General features: G+C 41.0%; 1 protein-coding gene and 1 pseudogene across 1 annotated transcript in view; one reads left to right on the top strand and one right to left on the bottom strand.

Moving 5' to 3' along the window:
• Window positions 1-23,730, bottom strand: part of Abcb11 (ATP binding cassette subfamily B member 11) — a 99,047-nt gene extending 75,317 nt beyond the window's left edge. The window contains exons 1-5 of the mRNA XM_029536736.1: window positions 23,464-23,730; window positions 11,638-11,740; window positions 9,912-9,933; window positions 7,475-7,526; window positions 6,248-6,486 (exon numbers count right to left, since the gene is read on the bottom strand). Coding sequence (XP_029392596.1) covers window positions 6,248-6,486; window positions 7,475-7,526; window positions 9,912-9,933; window positions 11,638-11,713 — 389 coding nt within the window. The 5' untranslated portion in view covers window positions 11,714-11,740; window positions 23,464-23,730. The remainder of the gene's footprint in view (window positions 1-6,247; window positions 6,487-7,474; window positions 7,527-9,911; window positions 9,934-11,637; window positions 11,741-23,463) is intronic.
• LOC110317893 lies at window positions 11,969-12,635 on the top strand (annotated as a pseudogene).
• Window positions 23,731-24,688: the final 958 nt, after the last annotated feature.

Raw genomic sequence — 24,688 nt, forward strand, 5'->3', positions numbered from 1 at the left:
CACACAGACATGCACACACACATACACATCCTAAAGAAAACATTGGCAAATTAACTTTTAGAGCATATGAACAGGACCATCCATCATTACTAAGTACAATATATCCCTGGTGATTTAACATATGAAAATCAACCAGTCATATAGGTCATATGACTACTATAATGCACACACACACACACAAATGCATGGTCGTCATAATAGTTTTTGGTAAAACTCAATACTGCTTAGTGATTTAAACCTCCTCAAACCAAGAATAGAAGACACCCCTCCCCCCATTATAATAAAAGGGACTTGAAAACCCATTATATCTAGCACCATTCTCAATGGGCAAACACTTCAGGAAAAGGAGAAGGCTCGCACAGTTTCTGTTCAATGCTGTATAGGAAGACTAGCTCAGAGCAATTAGACAGAAAAAAGTTAAAACTAAGAAAAGACATTGTACTGGCTAGCTTTGTGTCAACTTGACACAGCTGGAGTTATCACAGAGAAAGGAGCTTTAGTTGGGGAAATGCCTCCATGAGATCCAGCTGTGGGGCATTTCCTCAATTAGTGATCAAGGGGGAGAGGCCCCTTGTGGGTGGGACCATCTCTGGGCTGGTAGTCTTGGATTCTATAAGAGAGCAGGCTGAGCAAGCCAGGGGAAGCAAGCCAGTAAGGAACATCCCTCCGTGGCCTTTGCATCAGCTCCTGCTTCTTGACCTGCTTTAGTTCCAGTCCTGACTTCCTTGGTGATGAACAGCAGTATGGAAGTGTAAGCTGAATAAACCCTTTCCTCCCCAACTGCTTCTTGGTCATGATGTTGTGCAGGAATAGAAACCCTGACTAAGACAGACATCTTCTGATTAGAAATGAAATACTCTTGTTTCTATTTATTAATAACATGATCTTATATAGAAAGTTCTAGAGAATCCACTAGAAACATATTGGCATGAATGAGTAGGACAACTGGGTTTCAGAAGCCAAGATCAGCACATGTAATAAATTGTAAATCTATGTAACAGCAGTGAAAATCTGACCAAGGGATTCAGAAGGTAAGTTAGCCTATAATAGCACCAAAAGGAATGGAATACCTAGCAAACAAATTTAATAGTACAGAATGTATATTATAAAATTACAAAACCCTATTGTAGACTACTTAAATAACTGAATTCCAGTGAACAATATTCTCACAGGTTGATTTATAGAGTCAGTGCATCCCCTCATATGTTGGTTTACTATTTTACAGAAGTTAAATATACTAAGTGTACTGGCTAGTTTTGTGTCAACTTGACAAAGCTGGAGTTATCACAGAGAAAGGAGCTTTAGTTGGGGAAATGCCTCCATGAGATCCAGCTGTGAGGTGTTTTCTCAATTAGTGATCAAGGGGGGAGAGGCCCCTTGTGGGTGGGACCATCTCTAGGCTGGTAGTCTTGGGTTCTATAAGAGAGCAAGCTGAGCAAGCCAGGGGAAGCAAGCCAGTAAAGAACATCCCTCCATGGTCTCTGCATCAGCTCCTGCTTCCAGTCCTGACTTCCTTGGTGATGAACAGCAATGTGGAAGTGTAAGCTGAATAAACCCTTTCCTCCCCAACTTGCTTCTTGGTCATGATATTTGTGCAGGAATAGAAACCCTGACTCAGACACTAAGCCTCAAAATTATATAAAATATACTAAAGACCCATAATAGACAGTAGTGAAAAAGAACCAAGTTAGTAGACTCAGGCTTCTTGATCTCAGATTCTTCTACAAAGCTGCAGCAGTTAAAAAAGGTGCTGTTGGCTTAAAAATAAGTGTATATATGGACAGGAAGGAATCAAGAGCCCAGAAATAAACCCTGATGCTTAGTATGTATTGAATTGACATGAGTTCTGATACTATGCAATGTGAAAAAAAATTAAGTTGAAATAGTCTTACTAAGAAATGATGTTAAGTGATTGACTATGTCCAAAAAGAGAATCATCAAAATCCCTTTTCCTACCATAGAGAAAAATTTACTCAATGTGACGCACTGATCTAAATATAGAAGTAAAACTATACAAATCTTTTAGCAAAAAACACAGGTTTGTATTTTCATGACCTTGAACAGTTTCTGAGATATGATGCCCAAACCAAAAGATACAAAACAAGAAAAGAAATAGAGTAAGGGTCACCAAAATTAAAGCTTTAGGGCTTAAAGGGCCACCATACAAAGACTGAAAAGATAACCTAAAGAATGGTAAAATTTTAAGGAAATCCTGCATTTGGTAAAGGACTTAACTAGAAAAATATACTCTTACAACTCAATAAGAAGAAAACACCTAATCCAGTTTGGTAGAGGATAATTTAAATAGACACTGTTTCTAAAGAAAGTAAGCAAATGGCCAATAAGCATGTAGAAAGATCTCCAGTGTCATTTGCCACCAGGGAAATGTGTCAGGATGAGAGACTGCTTCATGTTCATTAGGATGGTGTGGCATGAGTTTCCTACCATTGCTATAACAGAGTCCCACACACTTGGTGACTCAACTCCTCCTCAAGACCAGAAGTCTGAAAGCTTTGCAGGGCCTGCGTTGTCATGTAGAGAAAGTTGCACTGCAGACTCTACAATGTCCAGAGGCTCTGGGGCAGAATCTCTCTTGCCTCTTCTGGAAAGTGACTTGACAGTCTGACCCCGGCTTTCCTGTCACCTGCCTCTCCTCCCTGTAGTCGAGTCTCACTCCACCTCTATTAAAAACAATGATTGCATTTAGAGCGGCCCTACATAATCCAGGATCATCTCTTCCACCTGCAAATACTGAATCTTTTCTGTATTTGTGTGTATGTGTGTAGGGTAGGGGGAGGTTCAGGATTGAACCCTGGTTGACCTGGAACTCCAATGAAGATCAAGTGGCCTTGAACTCACAGCAGTCTTCCAACCTCAGCCTCCCAAGTGCTGGGATTACAGACATGTGCCACGAAGCCCATCTTAGACCTTTAATTTAGTCATACTACCTGCTTAGACTCTTTTTTCCATATAAGGTAATATTCATAGGTTACAGGGACTAGAACCCAGACATCACAGGGAGTCATTTAATCTACTATAAACACTATCAAAATAAAGATAATAACAGTTGTTAGTGGAAGTGTAGAAGATTATAACCTCATACACCATGAGGGAGAACACAAGGGCTACAGACACTTTGATCATAGTCTGACAGTTCCTCCAGGATTACATGGGAATGACCAGGCAACTCTGTTTTGACCTATGGAACTATAAGAAACGAATTCATACGTCCACACAAAAAACTATGTGCAAATGTCCAAAGCAGTATTATTTACAATAGCAAAAGAAAGCAAGAAAAATTAAAATTACAACCAATGGAGGAATAAGATGAAATAAAACATTATATCCATATAGTAAAGTATTCACAAATAAAAATAAAATACTGATTCATGCTACAACATAGAAGAACTTCAAAAACATGCTGTTTTTAAAAATGCCAGTCCAAAAGGGCCACATGTTGCATGACTCCATTTATATGACCTCTCACAGAAAATCAATCGCTGTTGCCCAGGCATGACAGATGGGAAGTTAGGGAGCAATAGGTAGAGCACAGATTTCTGAAATCAGTTTGAGAATATAGCCTCAGACTTCTATCCCAGGGTGTCCACATGGGGGGTGGGAGCTGAGAAAACAGTTCTCCAGTGGTAGTGTGGTCAGCTCTCACAGGACCACAAAGGTTTGTATTATCCAATATTCACAATCCTCTGTGTGTGTGTGTGTGTGTGTGTGTGTAGTACCTTCCAAACTGAACCACAGTCTATGTGGCCAAAAGAATATGCCAGAAATTGCAGAGAACTGACCAAGAACTAGTTCTAAGAGTTTAGCTTTACCATCCACCCAACAGCTTAAAGACATGTGAAATACGATATAGTAAAAACACACAAACATCTCCTGCCAGAGCTTGCACACATACCTCACTAAGTCATTGGCTTGTCTTACAGATCAACACATCTATCATCCTAGGTGACAATATCATATCCTTAACAATAAGCTTTTCCAAGAAAGGATCTTGAAAGTGTTGGGTAACTTGGGAGGTATTTTAACCACGGACACATGAGAAACGTTCTCTCCCTGTTCCTGGGATCCACCCAACTCCACTTTCATAATGATCTCACCCCACAAAAGATAAAGGAATAGCAGTATGCACAGCTGTGACTACAATAACGCATCATGAAAGTATTTACCTTGTCAAAGAGTTCCTGGTAAAGGGATAATCTAAGAAAGATATGCCCTAATCCATCTCAGCTTACTCATATGAGTACTTTAAATGAGGAAGACAAATGACCATTTTGAATGCTTTATCTACTTATTATAGTTTACCAAATGCTCATTTAAATATTTGTGTCCTGTGAACTCAGCGGAAGCCATTGTTCTTCTGAGAGCTCCAGTTTGCAATGCTTATTCAGTTCCAGGTATAAGGCCTGGAAAGCCAATGAGTGGTAGTAGCAACAGGGGATTCTTTGTTTATCAAGGTGATGGAAACACCAAAGCTAGATTCATTCTTCAGTTCATCTAACAAATGTCTATGGGCAGCTAAGACACTGGAAATGTCTCCCAATGTGACCTCTCTAACTTTTATCTTCATGATTTAATGGCCCAGTGTTACCAGTGGCTGTGGTGATATCATGCTCAGAAAAGTAGTTCATTTCTGCCCTCCAACAGAAATGAAGAGCTTTAAAGGGCTCATTGAAATCGGTCTTGTTATAGGAACTGCAGAGTCTCTCAGAAGAAAATATCCTTGCAAGCTTAGAGAAACTTACAAATTCAAATGCCAGAAAATTTATTTCCAATAATCTGGCTTGCTAATTTTTAAATTTACTTTTAAAAATGTGTATGTGCAGTACATGCATGCGTGTGTGTGTGTGTGTGTGTGTGTGTGTGTAAGAGATGAGCACATATATTTTCACCTTATTTTTTGAGACAAGAGCTCTCACTGCTCCTCTAGCTAAAGGATTGACCAGGCTGAGTGGCCACCAAGCTCTGGAGACTTTCTTGTCTCTTCCTGCCCTCCCCATCAGCTCTGGAGTCACAGATGTAGGCTCTGTCATTCTTGATTTTGTGTTGGTGCCAGGGATCTGAACTCAGGTCCTCACATATGTGATCCCTGCACCCACTAAAGGATCTCCCCAGCCTCTGCTTATTCATTTTAAAGGATAACTCTATGTATTACATATAATTTTATGTTTTCTCATCAACCAGCACTCACTAGTTTGTAACTAATATTTTATAAAAGATCATTGAATGAATGACAGTCTGAACGACTAGACCCAAGTTCTACAAAATAAGGATGTGACTCATAGGACAGTGTGTCCTTCCTTGATTCTTCTACACATTCATGTTACTTAATTGACATTCAAAATCTTTTGATTGAAGCAATGAAAAATCCGCACAGTAGATGATATTATGGAAGAACTTTAATGATTTAGAAAGACTCAGTTTAAACCAACCCTGTCAACATTTCAGTAATTAATATGAAAAATAAAGATGTATTTGAGAAAGCCATCCAAGTGTCTTTCTAGGCAGGATATGCCCTGCCTTTGAGTCATAAACCTGAGCACAGGGACTCATGCGTGCCAATGAACTTGTGCTGCATTTGAAGCAGCATTAGGCAGGTGCAAAGTCCGCGCCACGACAGTGAGTCAACCCACATGTGATACAGACTCAGTGATTACAAAGTGGGCTGTTGAACGTGTCACAGAGACAACTCTGGCACAGTGACCGAGCTTGTCTGATTTCCATAGTGTTCTGGCTAGTTCTTCAGGGCTACCTTCTTGTCACAGCTTGTCACTAGCCCTCTTGATGAAAACTTAACTAACTATTCGCTAGAACTATTGATTCATATTCCTCTAATATAGCATGCTCATGAAACACATGGAGAAAAAACAAAGCCAAGGGGCAAAAAGAAAAAAAAAAAGGCGGAGGTGGTTAGAAGGAAGGAACTCTTGTCCAGGAGACTCAAGTGAAATTCAATTATCTTCTTAGTGGTCGAAAGTATGGATAGTGTCATGTGTGGGCTTTTAGTGAACCAAGTATTCAATTGTTGATGTAGGTATTTGATTAGCAATATCTGTTGATGCTTTGAAACCTGGAAGGATGGAAATAGCTACAAAGTTAAAGAATTTCTATCAATATGGGTAAGTTTGTTTTTCTGTTCTTCTGTATTAAATGCCACTTCCAACTCAGTCGGTATCATCTTTGGATGTTTTGAATTATAATTTAAGGTGTAACAAGAAGAAAAATAGCTTACCCACAGCGTGTTCCATTTGTCGTGTTCTGGTTGAAGGAGCTATTGACCCATACAATGGTGTTATTCATACACACTTTTCCTGGAATACTGAGTTCTTGTCTTTCAATGTCATATTCAACAAAAATATCTGTCAGTATACCAAACACAATAATCATGCCTGGCTGGGCCATTCCATGGAGCAATGCGCACACACTTCCCATAAACATCAGCCAGATGTCTTTTGATGAAGAAAATCGAAACTTGAAAAAGAAAGGGTTCAGAGATTATCTACATGTAAAAAGCACATGGGGGATGGGGTGGGGTGGGGTGGGGCTGGGCAGGAGGGCTATTTAATTTCACCTCTATTCTGATAAACAACACTCAACACCAGGCCCTTGTGGGGGTCATCTCTGAGCAGCTGTCTTCACACTAATTACGTAGAAGCACTAGCTATCAATTGTCTAAAACTTCAGAGCCTTACGTTACGTCCAAATCTTTGAGCCTATCCTCCTCAGTCCAGGAGCTGACTTTACTGCCTTCCAAGTCTTCATCACAGATGCCATTGCCAGGTAGACATACTGAGTGAGTGTTTAACAGTGCAGGAAGTTGCCCCTCAGCTCCGAGAACCCATCCTAACAACAGGCAAATTGTTGCTTAGAAATGCTCCATCCTAAACGGTGGTGGTGCACTCCTTTAATCCCAGCACTCAGGAGCCAGAGGCAGGCGGATCTCTGAGTTCGAGGCCAGCCTGGTCTACAGAGCAAGTTCCAGGACAGGCAGTGCTACAGAGAAAGAAAGAAAGAAAGAAAGAAAGAAAGAAAGAAAGAAAGAAAGAAAGAAAGAAAGAAAGAAAGAAAGAAAGAAAGAAAGAAAGAAAGAAAGAGGGAAAGAGGAAATGCCTCCATCCTATACAAATTTGTGGTAGATATATAAGCTATGGAATTTCTAAAGACTTCTTATAACAATGTATATATGTGATCTATTGCTCTGGGAGTTACTGTAAAGGCTTTCCTTATTAAGATTATAATTGTGTGTGGATAGATTGTATTCTACCTATATCGGATAGTGGATTTACTAAGCATTGAATTTCTAATCAGTATTCACATGTTAGGTAAAGCTCATGACTACATGGCTGATCACCAGAGTTAAGTCCTGCCAGTATGACTAAGGAGTTGGCTCTTCCTCCACTGTGGGAATAACTCACAGTTGCAAAATCAGCCAAGTGAAGCAGCACAGTGCATTATTTACCAGTTCAAAGAAGCCAACACGAACGCCTTCCCCTTTCTTCTTATCTTGTAACCTGAGGAGAAGAAAAGGCATTTAAAGATCATGTTCCCAAAACTGGTGAGAAATTCTCCTTACAGGGTGCTTTTCTGAATTATTCTTTAATAAGTGTGCATTTCCCCTCTGGCTGGCAATTCTGGCCAAACCCAGTATTTTAATGTATTTTGCACCAATGAATTCTCAACAGTTGTAGGTGCCTGGACAAGACTTGCACAAGGCCATCCCAATCCACATTACAGCATGAGGACAGGGATGGGTGGGGAGAAGGGGAGTTCACAAAGTCAGACACAGAGTTGAAGAGTTACAGGCAATCAATAACAGCTGAAAGCAGGGGCTGGGCTCTGTTTGATTCAGGAGCAAGATTCTTAGTAGATTGCCCATAATCCAACAGTCAGCCTTAGGCCACGTGTGTAGCAACATTAACTGGACTCAGCAGGAGATACAATATAAAATATTTGTGTGTGTGTGTGTGTATATATATATATATATATATATATATATATTATATATTATATGTTTGTGTATATATACACATATATGTGTGTATACATTTATATATATTTGTATATTTATTCTAAATATATATATACTATCCTATATATTCTATATATATTATACATGTTCTATATATATTTATATATGTTCTATATATACATACAGATAGAGATATAGATACATAGAATATATATAGAACAATTGTAATGTATATATAGAATAGTATATATATTCTAGTTGTCATGAAAACAATCACCCATCCATTTATCTTTGCCAAATGTGCTCCCTCTCAAAATGTCCTTTCTTAGACCTTCATGTGGACACTTACTCCAACTTCGGATTTTCATTCCAAGTCCCCTAAGCCTCCTTGGCAGGACCTTCTCTAGCCAAGATTGTTAAGATTTCAATAACATCTGCCCTGACACACATTCCTTCTTAGATCTTCATCTCCAAGTCACTCTTTTTCTTAGGAAAAAAAAATAGTTATGCATTCTCAGTAGCTACCGTGTAATACGTTTTCTAAATTTATAATGTTTATTCTATCTCCCCATAAATATACTTTCCTCATGAGCCTAGAGGTATGTACCACTATTATTCTGCTAAAGAAACATAGCAGTGTAATGACTCCTGATGACATACTGCTAAACCCCTGGATCAGAGCATCACACTGTCGCCCTCAGAGAAGCTTCCTCTTGGAGTAGATGGGAATTAACACAGAGACTCACAGCTGAAAACCTGCAAAGAGGGAGGGACTTTGGAGCACTCATCAAACCTTTCTCCATGGGGCTCAGGGATTTATAATGCAAAACGATCGTAAGAACCAGAGAGGATGGAAGACACTAGAGAGTGCAACAGGACGGATGCACACCGGAACTCACAGAAACGGTGTCAACACACCCGAGACCTGCACAGGTTCCAGCACTGAGAGGAAGAAGTGGACACAGGCTCTGGGCCTTAACCAGGAACCTCTTGCAATCGATGCCCGCTGGCAAAGGGATAATCCCATTTTTCTCCAACAGAATGTCACTGGGTTTATCAAGCACAATACAGAACAAGCCCCATGCCCAGGACTGACTGACTGACACAAAATTAATTCCATGATTGTTTGCTTGTTATGGGCTTTTTGATTCCTTTAATTTTGTTTTGACATTCTTGGTCTTGTTGGGTTTTTTTGTGCTGAAGAGAAAGCTCAGAGAATTCAACTTTAGGTTTTTATTAGTCTCCAGGGGTCGGGGAGTAGGGGAGATGGGGGGATTTGGAGGAGTGGGCAGAAGGTGTAGAGTTGGAGGAGGGGGCAGGAGTGGAGTTGGAGGACCTCCTGGTACTCATGAAATCACACTATTGCCCAGCTCTTTCCTGTTTGTTCAGGCTAGAAGCTCTGTGGTAGACTGGGATGCAAGGGAGAAAACTGGGCATAATCAGGAAGGGATATCCTATAAGGTTTTTTGTTTGTTTGTTTTGTTCTGTTTTTGGTTTTTGTTTTGTTTGTTTGCTTTCGGTTTTTCAAGACAGGGTTTCTTTGTGTAGCCCTGGCTGTCGGGGAACTCACTTTATAGACCAGGCTGGCCTCGAACTCAGAAATCTGCCTACCTCTGCCTCCCAAGTAAAAGCAGCCTGGCAGTGGAGGCACACGCCTTTAATCCTAGCACTCAGAAGGCAGAGGCAGGAGGATTTCTGAGTTCAAGGCCAGCCTGGTCTACAGAGTGAGTTCCAGAACAGCCAGAGGTACACAGAAAAACCCAGTCTCGAAAAAAAAAAAAAAAAAAGAAAGAAAGAAAAAGGAAAAGGTGTTCTATACTTTCTATAATTAGTAAGTAATGTAGATGAAAATACTCTGCCCTATATTTATAGCAATGTTCTGAAATCATTCTAGAGAAGATGCTGTGCTGTTGAAATGGTCACTCACCTTGATTTTTTATCATTGTTATCTGTCAGGATGAAAACAATGTGTAAAGAGGTTAATAATTTTGTCAGAATGCAACACAATCGTAATCATTAGTCAACCAAAAGCATTTCTAGAAAGCACTTTTATTCATGAAATATTATAAAATAATAACCGTCTCTTTCTATCTCTTTATCATCCCTCACCCCCCCATCTCCTTGCTGCTTTGACTATATATTTAGATTTTTTTCCAGATTATAAAATATTTGTATTTTCTGAATATCAAAAGGGAGTCTTTCCCTTTTTGAGACAGGGTCTCTCACTCTGTAATGTAAGCTGGTTTGGGAGCTACATAGTCCAGAGTAGCCTCAAACTCAGACTCATGGTAATTTTCCTGTTTCAGTCTCCCACTGTACTGGCTAGTTTTGTGTCAACTTGACACAGCTGGAGTTATCACAGAGACAGGAGCTTCAGTTGGGGAAATGCCTCCACGAGATCCAGCTGTAAGGCATTTTCTCAATTAGTGATCAAGGGTAGGAGGTCCACTTGTGGGTGGTGCCATCTCTGGGTTGGTAGTCTTGGGTTCTACAAGAGAGCAAGCTGAGCAAGCCAGGGGCAGCAAGCCAGTAAAGAACACCCCTCCATGGCCTCTGCATCAGCTCCTGCTTCCTGATCTGCTTGAGTTCCAGTCCTGACTTCCTTGGTAATGAACAGCAGTATGGAAGTGCAAGCTGAATAAACCCTTTCCTCCCCAGCTTACTTGTTGGTCATGATGTTCTGTGCAGGAATAGAAACCCTGACTAAGACACCCACGGACTAGAATTACAGATGTGAGCTACTGGGCTTGATGGAAATCACCATTTCTAAATTAGCAGAAGTAAATATGGTCATTTGAAATTATCTATTAAGATGAAAATTAATCTATTGTTTGGGTCCTTAGAAACATTTTTCTATTTATCAAAATTTATCTACTTAACAGATCACAAATGGACTGTAATATGTCTTTAATACCTCATCGCCACCAGAATCCAGAAGACAGAGCTACATATTATTTTTGTCAGCACATGTAGCGAAGATGTCAGTAGGAAATGGAGGTGAGTGTCTACAGGGACATAAGGAAGCCACAGAGAAAAAGAACGCTAAGGAATATTTGTTACCATGGCCACCATTTCCTGGTTCTGATGACATTTAATACAGTTGCAGAAAAAGACTAAAGAGACATTATAGTGTGGATACAGGGCTTGAAAATTGGAAAACTGGATTAGAAGCATGATTGCATGGATTATTTGGATTCATGAATGAATGAATGAATGAATGGCAGCTTAGAACATGCCAAGGACTAATGTGTCAAGGCCCCTCCCACAGCATCTCATTCCTGCCAGGAGAGTGTTGGTAGGGCCTGTTTAAGGAGCAGAAACCATTAACAATTACTGTTGCCATGGTGATCAGCAATGATATGGGGCTAAAGTTACTACAGTGATCAGTGCTCTTACTACAGTGATCATTCTCCTGGGAAGGAAGTGCTCATGGAAGATGTTAGCACTCGATCATGTTGTACATCTTAACACAGAGCTAGCTTTCAGCTGTGACATGAATTCTAGAGAACCCGCCCAGGTTGTATGTCAGGCACATGACCAATCCTAGCCCCACATGTTGTAGCTGATTTTTCTCTGCTTTTTGAAACCTCGCTAGGCTTGTCTCACTTTTGTCTTTACTTTTCTTTATACAAGGCTCAAGGAAACTCACTTACATAAACCATCTGATTCGAAAGCATGATTCTCCTCTCCAAATTTCTTCACACTGCGAAGAATCACTGAGTCAGACATGGTGTCTGCAGTCTTCACTCAACAACCCTATAAAATAAAACAGTTGCTGCAGTTATTACATATTTTCTCTTTAACAAAAGTAGCTAAATAAACAAGTGACTTGGTTCAAGAAGCAAGCTTCTATAATCAGCCTCAAACAAACAAACAACCCCCCCCCAGGTCTTGTAATTTAATAACATAACAATGAAGGAGACTAAATATTAGGAAAGAAACTGAGAATGGACTAGAGTCATGTGTTCATGAATTGTTATGCAAATGACGTTTGCCAACTTTTCAAAAGGTAGCCCAATTGAAATGGTTTACTTGTTTTTTTTTTGTTTTGTTTTTTTTTTTTGTTTTTTTCAGCTTTTGGCTCAGAGGAGGCTGCAGTACAGCTTTCTTCACTCTTCCAAGTTCAGGTTCATCAGATACCAGCAACCTACACCGTGCTGCCCAAGTTTGTCCCTAAGGATATCAAAATGGTGCATGTGAGGTTCACCAGAGGCAGGGGCCGCTGCCACATCTGCCTTGGCCATCAAGATAGGTTCCCTTGGTCTGCCTCAGAAAAAAAAAGTTGGTCATGGTATTACCAAAGCAACCAGTAACTGGAAGGGCCTGAGGATTAGCATGACACTGACAGTCCAGAACAGACAGACCCAGATTTAGGTGTGCCCTCTGCCTCTACATGACAACCAAAGCCCTCACGGAGCCACCAAGAGACAGAAAAAAGCAAGGGAACATTAAACACAGTGGAAATGTCACTTTTAGTGATATTATCAATATTGCCTAGCATATGTGACAGTGGTCTTTAGCCAGAGAGCTTTCTGGAAATATTAAGGACCTGGGTACTACGCAGTCTGTGGGTTGAACTATGAATGGCTGCCATCCTCTTAACGTCATAGATGACATCAACGGTGGTGCAGTGGAGTGTCCAGCTAGCTAAGAAGCAACAAGAGGAAATATTTCAATAAAAGACCATCTAATTAAAAGAAAGAAGATGGTTTTCTTTAGTTGGTGGGTAGACAATGATTGTTTATAAATGTATGTGTTCTTTCTGTTTAAATGTATTTTACCTATTTTTAACAAATCATCACTATAGTACTAAAAGAACAAAACTGTTGATCATATTCTTTAGTATAGTTGGTACAATAATAACACCCAAGACCTTTCAGGTAGGTCAGTGGCCTTTTGTAAGTAGAATCCCAGGAGAAGGTGAGTCTAGAGGAAGCAGAGAAGGCCCTGAATATAACGAGAGTTAGGGTTACTTTTAATCATAGCTCTCTTTATGAGTTTTCTTTACTTTGAATACCTATCAACGATGAGCAGTGTTTTTAAAAATTCAAGCAGGCTCAAGACAATAAAAATAAACAGTCAAAATAAAATGAACCGTAAGTGGAAGAGAAGAGAACACTCCAGTTGGTGTTTTCACTAAAGGTTCTAGATACAGATGAGGGATATGAGAGTTTAGCTCCTGAAAAATCCAGAAGCTTCCCACACCAGATTAAAGAGCTCCTTTCTAGGTGGAGCCATTGAGTATTCTAGACCTCCGGCACTGCTGGGAGGCTCCTGAACACTTAGTGCCAATCGTTGCCCAAGGACTTATAGCTCACAATGAAATGCAGATCTATGAAGGTTATATAAGGAGACAGTGATATATGTTATATATACATATACACATGCTGTGTGTAAACATATGATTACATCTGCATAGCGTGCATATAAAAGAGTTGAAGATGGACTTGTGAAAATCTCCCAGCTTTACCTAATTGGGATGGAAATGACAGGTACACTAATTAGATCATTGCTAGCAATTTCCTAAAAGCAGTGATATAATTAACACTAGATTCTATGTTATGTCATGCATGCCTTGAAGGTCTGGTCCCTGTGCAAAGGAGTGGTGTGCAGGGATAGAGCGTGAGGAAATGATTAGATAGTGAGGATTCTGTCCTCATAAATGGAGTAATCCATTTCCTGACCCAGAACTGTAATATATGATTGGAAGATGGTGGGGCTGTAGAAGGTGAGTCACTGAGAACATGTCCTGGCTCCTTCATGTCTCTTTCTTTGTTTCTTAGTCATGACAGGGTGAGAAGTCTCATCCTTCACTCATACCCACCACCATGTTATTCAGCTTTGCTTAGTGCCTCAAGAAGTAGAGTTAGCCAAACCCATGAGACAAAATTAACCTTTACTCTTTTTAAGTTGCTCGAGGAAGGTATTTTGTTACAGCAACAACTGTTAGCCATTCCAAGAGTTGATCAGCATAAACAAAAATCAGTCAATAGACAATTTATATGGAAAGCATAGAGCATCAAGAATAACTACAACCTGTCTCAAATCTATGAAATTAGCAATAACGGACATACATTTTTATCAATAACTAATACTGGAAAACAGCAGATAAACATCTTCATAGTGCTGAGGAAAAATAACATTTAACCTGAGTCAAAAAAATCAGTTTGTCCGTATCCTGACATTGTGAACCAAGGGAGGATTAATTCACAAACTAATACACAGTGGACCTCAGAAGAAGAGAGTAACTAGAAAGGATTATGAAAAAGAACCAAGCATGAACGTAAGAACTAACAAAATACCTCAGTATAGTCCATTAAGTCTCAATATGGAGTTTAACTTACTTATTTCAAAGAGACAAAAATTAAAACTGTATGTGGTTGTTTGAATAGATATGCCTCCCATAGATGGCTCCTCCAGCACCATGTCTGACTGGTCACTGCCATGCTTCCCACAGTGATGATAATGGACTAAAACTCTGTAAGCCAGCCCCAATGAAATGTTAGCCTTTATATAAGAGCCCCCTTGGTCATGGTGTATCTTCACAGCAATGGAAATCCTAAGGCAATAAGGTACAATGTTCAGTGTGTAGATGAAGTGTGTTGAATTCATTCTCATATGTATCTATGCCTAAATGTTTTAGTAGTTATGGAATGTATACTTGAGCATCTGATTCAAACTGCCAAGGATAAACCTACAAATCATACTCAGTGAATGAAGACAGTGGCAACCCCCATCCCACATAGTACCTGGCTCCATTTGTGTATATGAAATGCCCAGTATGGCCAATCAATAGAGACAATAAGCGATGGTCTGAGCCTGCCTGGAGCAGTTGTAGAAGATGAGGAAAATATTCAAATTCTGAATTACAGGGAAGGTTGCGTAATCTATAGGTACACTAAAATCTGTGTTATACACTTCATTCAGATGAACGCCAGACTACGTGAATTACACCTCCAACCAGCTGTAAACATGTAGGCAGAACATTCAAGGGGGGAAAATTCCACACTAGAGAAACAGAGAGTGGCGAGTGCTGACAGCTAGCTAGCTTTCTCCTCCTTATGTGGTTTGAGAGCCAAGTGGAGCCACCCTCACTTACGATGGGTCTTCCCATTCCAGCTAACCTAATCAAAGAACTCTTCACAGGCACAGACAGAAAATACTGAATCTAGGTGATTCCTTCCTCGCGGAGAGAGTTTTATCTCATGGGTGATTCTACATCCTGTCAAGTTGATAATAAACTATCATAACTAGGAGTTTTGGTAAGTTCCTATTTAACACCAATGTATGAAATCTGAATATAGGTAAAAATATATATTTAAGTTACATTTGACGTAGTTATAAAAATTTGCCATTTCACAAGACATATAGGTAAATCAAGCTGAAGTAAGCTAACAGCCTCCTCTGTACTACCTGGTTTTCATACGTACTAGAAGGTCCTTGTGTAGGTTTCTGAAGGAGAAAAGTTACATAGTCTTACATAGCCGTGGATCCCGCAAGCTACAGTGATCTGTAAGACAAGCTGTATTCCTTAGTGATGATTATGTGGACCATCAACTTCTCTCTGGTTGAATGTGAGGCCCACTTCTCAGGAGAGAGCGCGTGCTTGGGTCTGTAAACCTAGCCAAGAGCCCGTGGCTGAGGAGGTCCTGGGCCACAGTAGAAAACTTAGATTCTTAGTTTCCTAAATTGTCCTGTTGTCAAACTGTCTTCTCAGTACTCGATTATGCCCACAGGTAAGTGCTATGCCCAGTCTTCATCAGAGAAGCTTCTGGGTGGTGTTTAACGCAGAAGCCCACAACTGGCCAAAAGTCCAAAAATGTTTGGAGAGTTGAGTGTTTGGCCCTAAGTTGGAAAGCCCAAGGAACGTCATAGAAGAGGGAGCAGAAAGAATGTAAGAATCAGAGGATGGGAAATGGGTAGAAAAAAACAGATGTCTTCTAGGCATAACACAGCCACGGCACTCAAGATTATCTGCAACAGAAGACCGCACAAGGCTGCCCTTCTTCCTATTTCATCCTGGTTAAGGGAGGGAGCCACAAGGCTTCATTCCTCCCTGAGACACTATAAGCAATTAATAGCTGTTGAGAGATGGGGGATCATTTTCTTCAGTCATGTAGCCATGGATGGATGAAGTGTTCTTGCTCCGGGAAGCAGCCTCCCCGCTCTGCTCTGGCAAGCAACTCTAATCAAGCGGGAAGGGGCCACATAGAAAAGGAAGATATGAAAAGTAGGAAAATTGAGGAGAGGCAGGGAGGTGAGAGAGGGAAATTGATGGAATTAAAGATCACAGAAATTCATTATATAAATTATCAAACAATTAAAAAGGCAACTGAGAAATTAATGTGGATATTAATAAAAAACAAAATTTCTCTATACAAGTGTATTTTAATTTTTATTTAAAATTTTCTACATAATATATATTGATCATAATCTTCCCTTCCCCTGATAATTATATTTGTATATATAATTTTTTAGCAGATATACTGATATCAATGCAACCAAGTAAGAAATAAAAGATTAAACACTGGTAAAATAAATATTTCGATTCAGTAAAATTGTGTGTTACAACTTTAAAACACATGCATGCTAAAGACGAGCTCACAAAGAAAATTGAGAAATACTTGAAGCTTGATAATAAAGTTGGGGATCTAGAAAAAGCTAAACAGACATCAAAGATTTAGTTGTAAGCATAAATGCAGTTAATTTTTCAAAAGATTAAAGAATGAATGCCATTCTTCTTAAGATGCTTTCAGAAAAGATTACGGAGCTGAGGGTGGCACCCCATGCTTACCACGTGGAGGCCCTGAGCTCAAGCCTTGGCATAGCAAATGGGGAAAGGATTTCAAAATTAATAAAGTTTTTTTTAAAATTCAAATAAAAAATATAGGGCAAAGCAACTTAAAAGTTGTTCTTTTCAGATAACCAAAGACCAGAGAGAACTCCACAAAACATCTCAGAATATATGCAAACCACAAATAAACAATAGAAAACACATTGGCAGGAGATCAGACAAAAAAAAAATTTTAAGTCATAATCAAATACTATAAATGAATTTTTGATAGTAAGTTTGAAAACCAGGATAAAACTGATTTTTCTAGAAAACATGTGAATCACCACATTCTGTACAGAAGAAAATAAAAAATGTAAGATTAATAATTATTAACAATTTTAACAATTATCTTAACAATTAACAAATTGAATATTTATTCAATATTCAAAAAAAAAAAAAGCCCTCCAATCCCTACCCCCTTCCCCCACCTCCCAAAATAGGCTTAGAAAGAACAAAGTCCTCAAAAGCGTGGAGGGCTTCACAGAGGCACACGTCCTTCCCGCTCCTCCCTGCTCAGAGCCGGTTCTAACCGGTCTGCTCTTCTCTCCTTTTAGTGCATGTGCTGCCAGAGTGAACAGTATCAGTCGTTTTATTAACTAGGAAGCTAGGATAGCTAGTCAACTTGTTAACTAGTAAGCTAGGATAGTTACTCAACTCATTTCACAAGGCAACTTTGATCTTGACATCGGAGAGAGAATTTATAAGAGGAAAAATAGACAAGAAAATTGACTCTAAAGCGCTAAGATAGACAGTAAACGTAATTCAGTAGCTTACGAAATAAATGAGACAAGGCTGGTTTGGAGCATAGCATGGTTATTTAAGAAGACAAATGACCGTTTGAATAGATTCAGAAAACGTAGTTGGTATAATTAACATCTGTTCCTGATTTTAGAAGACCAATAAAGTTGAAAAAAGAACAGCAAACAAAAAACAAATGAAATTTTGCAAATGTAACAAAAAAAAATTTAGGTCATGATCAGGAAGAAGTACTAAAACCACTGCCCAAAATACAGGCATAGACTAAACTCCAATAGCACAAGGAGCTGAGAGAATAGAGTTCTTTGGTACAGCTAATAAAAATATACTCTGATTGAATAGCTTTGGAGAGCAAATTAGAAATAACGAGAAAGACTAAATATGCTAATGGTGGGTTGGGGAATATCCTATTCTGTTATTTTCCCTAATAATTAAAAAACAATTAAAACTGAAATGGCATTTAGTATATACCATGGGTGTTCTTTTTTCCCATTAGTTAATTTATTTATTCACTACATCCCCATCGAAGTCCCCTCTCTCCTTCCCTCTCAGTCCCACCCACCCACCCTTCTTCACTCATCCCCCCTGTCCTGGGTACCAACTTACCCTGGCACATCAAATCTCATCAGGACTAAGTGCATCCTCTCCCACTGAGGCCAGACAAGGCAGCCCAGCTAGGGGAATGGGGTCCTCAGGCAGGCAAGAGAGTCCCAAGCCAGAGACTGCCCCCCTCCAATTGTTAGGGGACTCACTTGAAGATCAAGCTGCGTGTCTGCTGCATATATGTAGGAAGCCTAGGTCCAGCGCCTGTGCCCTCTTTGGTCAGTGGTTCGGTGTCTGTGAGCCTCTATGGGTCCAGGTTCACTGACCTGTATGTCTTCTCATGGTGCCCTTGCTCCCTCACTACTTCCCCCACATTTCTACAAGACTCCCTGAGCTTGTTCTTTACAAAAATTGCTTGTTCCCCCAGCAATGCTCTTTACAAATGCCTTGACTTTAAATCCTTCAAGAGGAACTGGAGAGAAGGCCCAGCAGCTAAGACCCTTGACATCAAGCCTGACTATCCTAGTGTGATCCCCAGGAACCAATGGTATAAGAAGGGGACCTGAACACACACTCTCAGAGGCTGGAGGCAAGGATAAAAACAAACAAAAAGTCACAAATTTCTTATCTCAATGGGGGTGGGGAGTTGGCTGTATGCCTTTAAGCCCAGTACTTTGAAGGCCAAGGCAGGTGGAGCTCTGTGAGTTCAAGGCCAGCCTGGTCTAGAGAATGAGTTCCAGGCTACACAGAGAAACCCCTGCCTGGAAAAACAAAACAAAAACAAACAAGCACCAACAAAAACAAAAATAGAATGGATCCTTATTTCCTGAGACGGAAACTACCTCTTCCTACATTTTCCAGATAGTGACTCAGAGGCATGAAGAGATTAAGCTACATGCTCAAGAGCACAGGTTAGTAAGTGATGGAGCCTAGACTCAAACTCACATCATATGAGATCCATGCAGAGACCCATAGTAGTGTGTTTACTGCAGCATGTTTTTGAAAGCAAAAGCTTGAAGAATATATAAATGACCAAGAGAATGAGTCCTCCGGTGTATAGAACTTTTGTAATTCAGACTAAATGGGGTAACTAGGAGAATTCGGGGGAAGTATGGATTGAGGAGATGTATGTCTCCCTCCCCCTCTATCTCTCTCTTCCTACCTCTCTTATCTCCTACCTCTCTTATCTCTTCCACCCCTATCAACCCCTACTTTCCCTCTCCCAGATTCGTGACTTCATGTTGCATTATGTGACCTATTCAGTTTAACCAGGGTCTTGTGTGTGACCACTGTACCGGAACTATCAATGTGACAGTTCCTGGCGGGGCTCACCGTCGACACTGGAGGTAATGGTTCCCCAGCTCTCCGAAGCACCAGTAGCAACTAGTGAAGTAGTGAGGGTGGGTGCCCTTGAGATATTTTTCCTACCTCAGTCGTTCATTTAAGATGATTCGTCCCACTGCCGGGCACATCTTCAGGAGGATTTAGAGGCCAACAGTACAGTGCTTTCCCTCAGATTCTGGATTTTCACAGGCCCCACTGTTACTTGCTGCTCCACTATATTACTTTTAGACGGAGGGTACAATGAGAGTTCACACCGTCTTATTCGTACCTCTCTCTGGCCTGGAACTCACTACATAAACCCAGGTTGGTCTTTACCTTGCCTCGCTGAATGCCGGGATTATGGGTGTTTACCACCAAGCCAATCATGTTTTTAAAACATAGCTCTGCCTCCCGGTTAATCCATCTTCGCCTCAGTGTGCGGATACTGGGAAAGCTCACAAGGGAAGAGAACACAGGTTGCATTTTCCCTCGCTCTGTCCCCCCTCCCCCCCTCTGCCTTTCAGGGTCCTTTGCAGTCAACACACTAACCTGAACCCCTTCGCTCATCCCAGCCCCTCAGCAATCCCACACCTGAGGTTTCCTACAGTCTGTGTCTTTCTGGACATCCTTATAATTCATTCCTGTCATCTTTCATTTATTATGAAAATGAAACCTCCTCAAAGATAAAGCTTTATTCCAAGCCTGGATTTCTACACCTGTAACATCATCAATATCCTCCAGCAAAGACCACCATGAATGTAACTATAAGTCGGCAAGTTGAGTCACAGAGGAGGACCCATTGGTGACCATGAAGTGTCTCAGTAAGAGAGTGTTGGAAAGGTCCTGTTATGGGACTGGGGCTTCCATTAGGGAAGTTGGGGAAGGGCCTAAAGAAGTGAGGGTTTTCTCTTGAAGCTCTGCACTTCACAGCAAAACTGGTAACTAGTCTGTGTTGTTTCGTTTTACTATGTGTGCTTTCAGGGTAGGTCTGAGGTTAGCGCTGTGAGATTGCTTCTGTCTAACAGGAGAACAACATTGCAACCTAAGTGGTAGGCCAGCTACTGACCGTCAGAAGATGATTTCTATTCCTTTCTCATCATTGGTCTGAATGAAGTAGTGCTATTATTCTCTTCTTGGCATATTTCACAGGACACATGGCTCCGGGGGACAAAGGCATTCATCAGCATTTCTGTGAGAACGGGAAGGTTCTGTCCTGAACTCTGAGGCACTCAGCCCGGACAGGCATGACATTTGACAGCCATTGTGCTGAAAATTTTAATGACTTCAAGTCACAACGACACTGAAGAGCTTTTAGCTTTAAATGTGGGGAAAGTACACTGGAAACGGAAAATTAGTAGAAAATAAATAAGGTCTTGTTTGTGAATTTCCCCGGGGGGGGGGGGGAGGAATCTAAAATCCTAAAAACAAAAACAGAAACAAAAAGAAAGAAGGAAGGGAAGAAAGAAAGAAAGAAAGAAAGAAGGGAGGGAGGGAGGGAGGGAGGNAGNGAGAGAGAGAGAGAGAGAGAGAGAGAGAGAGAGAGAGAGAGAGAGAAGGAAAGAAAATATGTCTTAGGATTGGATGTTTGATGCCTTGCCTCATATAATAACAGTGTAGAATGCAACCAATTTGCATCAGACCACAGCTTAGGAGCAATCCTGGAAAAGGCTTGCAGTTGTCCTGCAATGTGGTAGGAATCCAATTCTCAATGACAAACAGGTTTGGCAGGCACTTGAGCCTATCAGCAGTTGGTTGGTTTGGTTGGTTAGTTGTTTGGTTTTGTGACTGAAGCAGCCACAATGTTACTGAGGCCTACTTTTTCAGCTGATACCCTATAATGTCCAATTAGCACCTAAACTATTTTAATCCATTGCCAAAAACTGTAATCAGAATTTCTTAATAATTCACAGTAATAAAATTTTAAATTAATACCACAGAATTCAGAGCTGAAAACAAAATTTAATGTTACCCGCTTTTCCTCTGAAATTTCATATGATGAATTATTTTTATCTCTCCCAAACCTCTGAGGGGAAAGACTGAGAATTTTCAAGTCTTTCAGAAAAATCAATTTTCTGTAACATCAGAGAATCTAGCAGTTTAAAGTAGGAAATTAAGATTTCTTCTACACAGTGGTTAGCTGACTTGGCTGCATAAGCAGGAATACCTCAAGTAGACTTATTTGACCACAAAAGCCCCAGTGTCCCGCTCTGTTCCATGACATGTGATATTTAACCTGTCTAATATATATATATGTGTGTATGTGTGTGTGTGTGTGTGTGTGTGTGTGTGTGTGCTTCTGTTCAACTAGGGTGACGTTTCCTTTTGATAAAAGATGGAATCTTATCAACTCAGAGCCAAACGCTGAAGGCCAGTCCCATGATCATAACTGGCGGCCTCAGCATTGATTTCTCTATCTCAGAGCATTAGCATCAGATCCTGGAAGAGCACAGTCGAGCAGAAGGGTGGAGACCAGCATCTGCCTGGATTGTCTGTGAGAACCTAGAGGATGAGAGCATCCAGCAAAGGGGATGGATGAGGGGCCTCCCAGATACTCCAGTTGAAAGGGGACAGGCACAGGCTCCTGTGAGCCACGCAGGTGCAGGACAAAAAAAATCAACGTCCTCTAGTTTCTTGTGAGCACCTCATGGTGGCCAAGGTGCTTTGTGGCTTGGTGGAAATAACCAGGCTAGAGCAATGTATGGATGGGCTGAACTTCTCTAAGGGCCTGGTCCACACTAACAACTGAGTCTGCTATTGAAAATGGGAAGGAAGGGAAGGAGGAAGGAAGGAGGGAAGGAGGGACGGAGGGAGCGAGGGAGGGAGGGAGGGAGGAAAGAAGGAAGGAAGGAAGGAAGGAAGGAAGGAAGGAAGGAAGGAAGGAAGGAAGGAAGGGAGTAATGGACTCTCAGAAGCTGGTTTCAGAATGAAGAATCCTACTACAGTAAGAGCAACGACCCCACTGCCCCCCTCCCTCTCTGAATCATGATTTTATTGGAATACAGCTATTACACTCATTATTTTCTTGTCTTTGGTTGCGTCATCGAGTACCTCTGACACAAAGTGAACGATCCTGCTGCACTCACTCTCCAGCTCTTTACGGAAGATCCTTCTGCCCTGGGTGTCCTCCTCCCATCCCAGCAACACAAAGTCAGTTCAGAACAGTGGGAACATTCTCAAGGAGGCTACTTTCCAGCTAAAATATTTAGTGTGACAACCTTGTAACCTGATTTACCCTGGTGGAGCTTCCTGAAGGGACAGAAGACAGGTGACAGAATTCGTGGAAACCTGCAGACCTTGGCTGAGGGGGAAGCATGGGCACCAGCCTGGGAAGGCTCTGGAGTGAGCGTATTCACCTTGGATCTGGGAGGAAAACCCAAAGTAGACAAGGGAAGGTGGAGAGGAGGGAAGAGCACATAGAAGGCTCAGACCCCGGAGACAGAACAGGAGCAAGGGGTGAAGACTACCACTAGGTCTGGGGGGTACAGTGTCATCTCTGGAGCAGCTGTAGATCCCTTGGTTCCTTGTGATCTTTAACCCTGGGGATTTGGGGCTTTATCCCGAGAACAATGGAAGCTGATGAGGGGTCACAGGTAAGAAAAAAAATAACTAACATTTTAACACCTTTGATAAGGCTTGGGATTTTGTGCTTATCATCTTTTCAAATCATGCTTTTATAATGCCAAGTTTAAAAGGCATCTATCTCCCGGGGGGGGGGTATTTTGGGTGATCTCTTTTTCAATCAATTCACCCATTTTTGCCACACACACACACACACATTTTTGAGACAACTAAAGTACAAAATAGCGCTGCTGTAAGACAGGCCTCCCTCACTAGTATATAATACTAAGAAGTCAGCCATTTGTCTTCACAGGTCAACCCAAGCACTGTAGCTTTACTGGATGACAACGTTGGGCTCTTGGTAAATCTGAAACACAAGCCTCCCCCCCTAAACATAGATTTCCAAATAAAACAGACTTGGAAAGCAGAGACTTAGAAAGGCGCCAGGCAAATGCGAGTCACTTACCTACAGATGTGAATTTGAGGGAGCCAGGAGAAGCGAGAGACGCCACTGTGGAAAGTCAGGGTTGTACACCCCTTCCCAAGTTCAGTTTTCATGGTAATAAAGTACTGAACAGAAATCAGGCTTTTTTAAGAACACTATCTATTTGCTTATAGGTCAATGGCCTAAAGTCCAGATCTAGCACAGTTCAGTGACATGAGAGGAAAGGTCGAACATACTCAAAGCAGGAACCCAAACCCAGAGTGCAGGAGAACCTTCTGAGGGTATCAACGAGCTTTCGAAAATGCCAAGTTGCCTGAGAATGAGGCCTCACGGTAGAGAGCCTGGCGAGGGGCCTGACTCTCTTTTTTAAGCCCCAGGTTTTAAAAAGTGACTTAAAAAAAAAAATCTAACAAGACAAAACTACTTCTTATCTTCTCTCCTCTATTTGAAGTGACCCTTGTGACATCCTGAGGTTGCAGGCCCTCAGTGATCTGGACCCAGCCCCAAAGTTTCATGGAGAATTGATAACATGCAATTGCCTTCTGCTCAGAACTCTGTGCACACAAATGACCCTTGAACTCTGGTCTGATCAGTCAATAGCCTCATGTTCTGCCCACTAGCTGCAGCGCTGTATAAGTAGAAATGCATTACTTTAAAAACACATTCCCATTAACAAAAACTCAGGGCAAATACGTTTAGAGCTGGCTGTGACTTTTCCTATGCCTTCTTATTATTAAGCTCCACATATTTATTTAAAAAAAAGTTTTGCCATTTTTCTTCATCATTAATTTCAATTACATTGTATTATAAAAAGTAATATGGTCATGTGGTTCCAAATGCTATTTAGTTTTTATATTTCTTCCTGCAAAGGGGAGGTAGGATTGTTACTGAACATGGGGTCCCAACTTGTGTCCCAAGTCAGAACTGACCAGCTGTCTTCTATAAGCCAATAAAATAGCCAAGTTAATAATAGAAAGCAGAAAAGGGAGATTTATTCAGTGTTCCACATTGGGAAAAAATACAGAGATCCAGTGTACACCCAGTTTTGGGCTCCTGAAATGAAATCAGAATTTAATTGGAGCACCAAACAAATGCACATCTCAGTAGTGCCAGTCGAAGTGTGATCCTGCCCACCACTGACTGGGCTTCGGGCTGGTTCCTGAAGTGGTCTAGCAAGCTGTGAGACTTGTGGGAAATCTCAAGAGACCAGTTCTTGCTCTGGCTGGTATCTCTTCCTTCTCCCAGA

This window comes from Mus pahari, chromosome 3 (assembly GCF_900095145.1).
Source record: "Mus pahari chromosome 3, PAHARI_EIJ_v1.1, whole genome shotgun sequence".
NCBI lineage: Eukaryota > Metazoa > Chordata > Mammalia > Rodentia > Muridae > Mus > Mus pahari.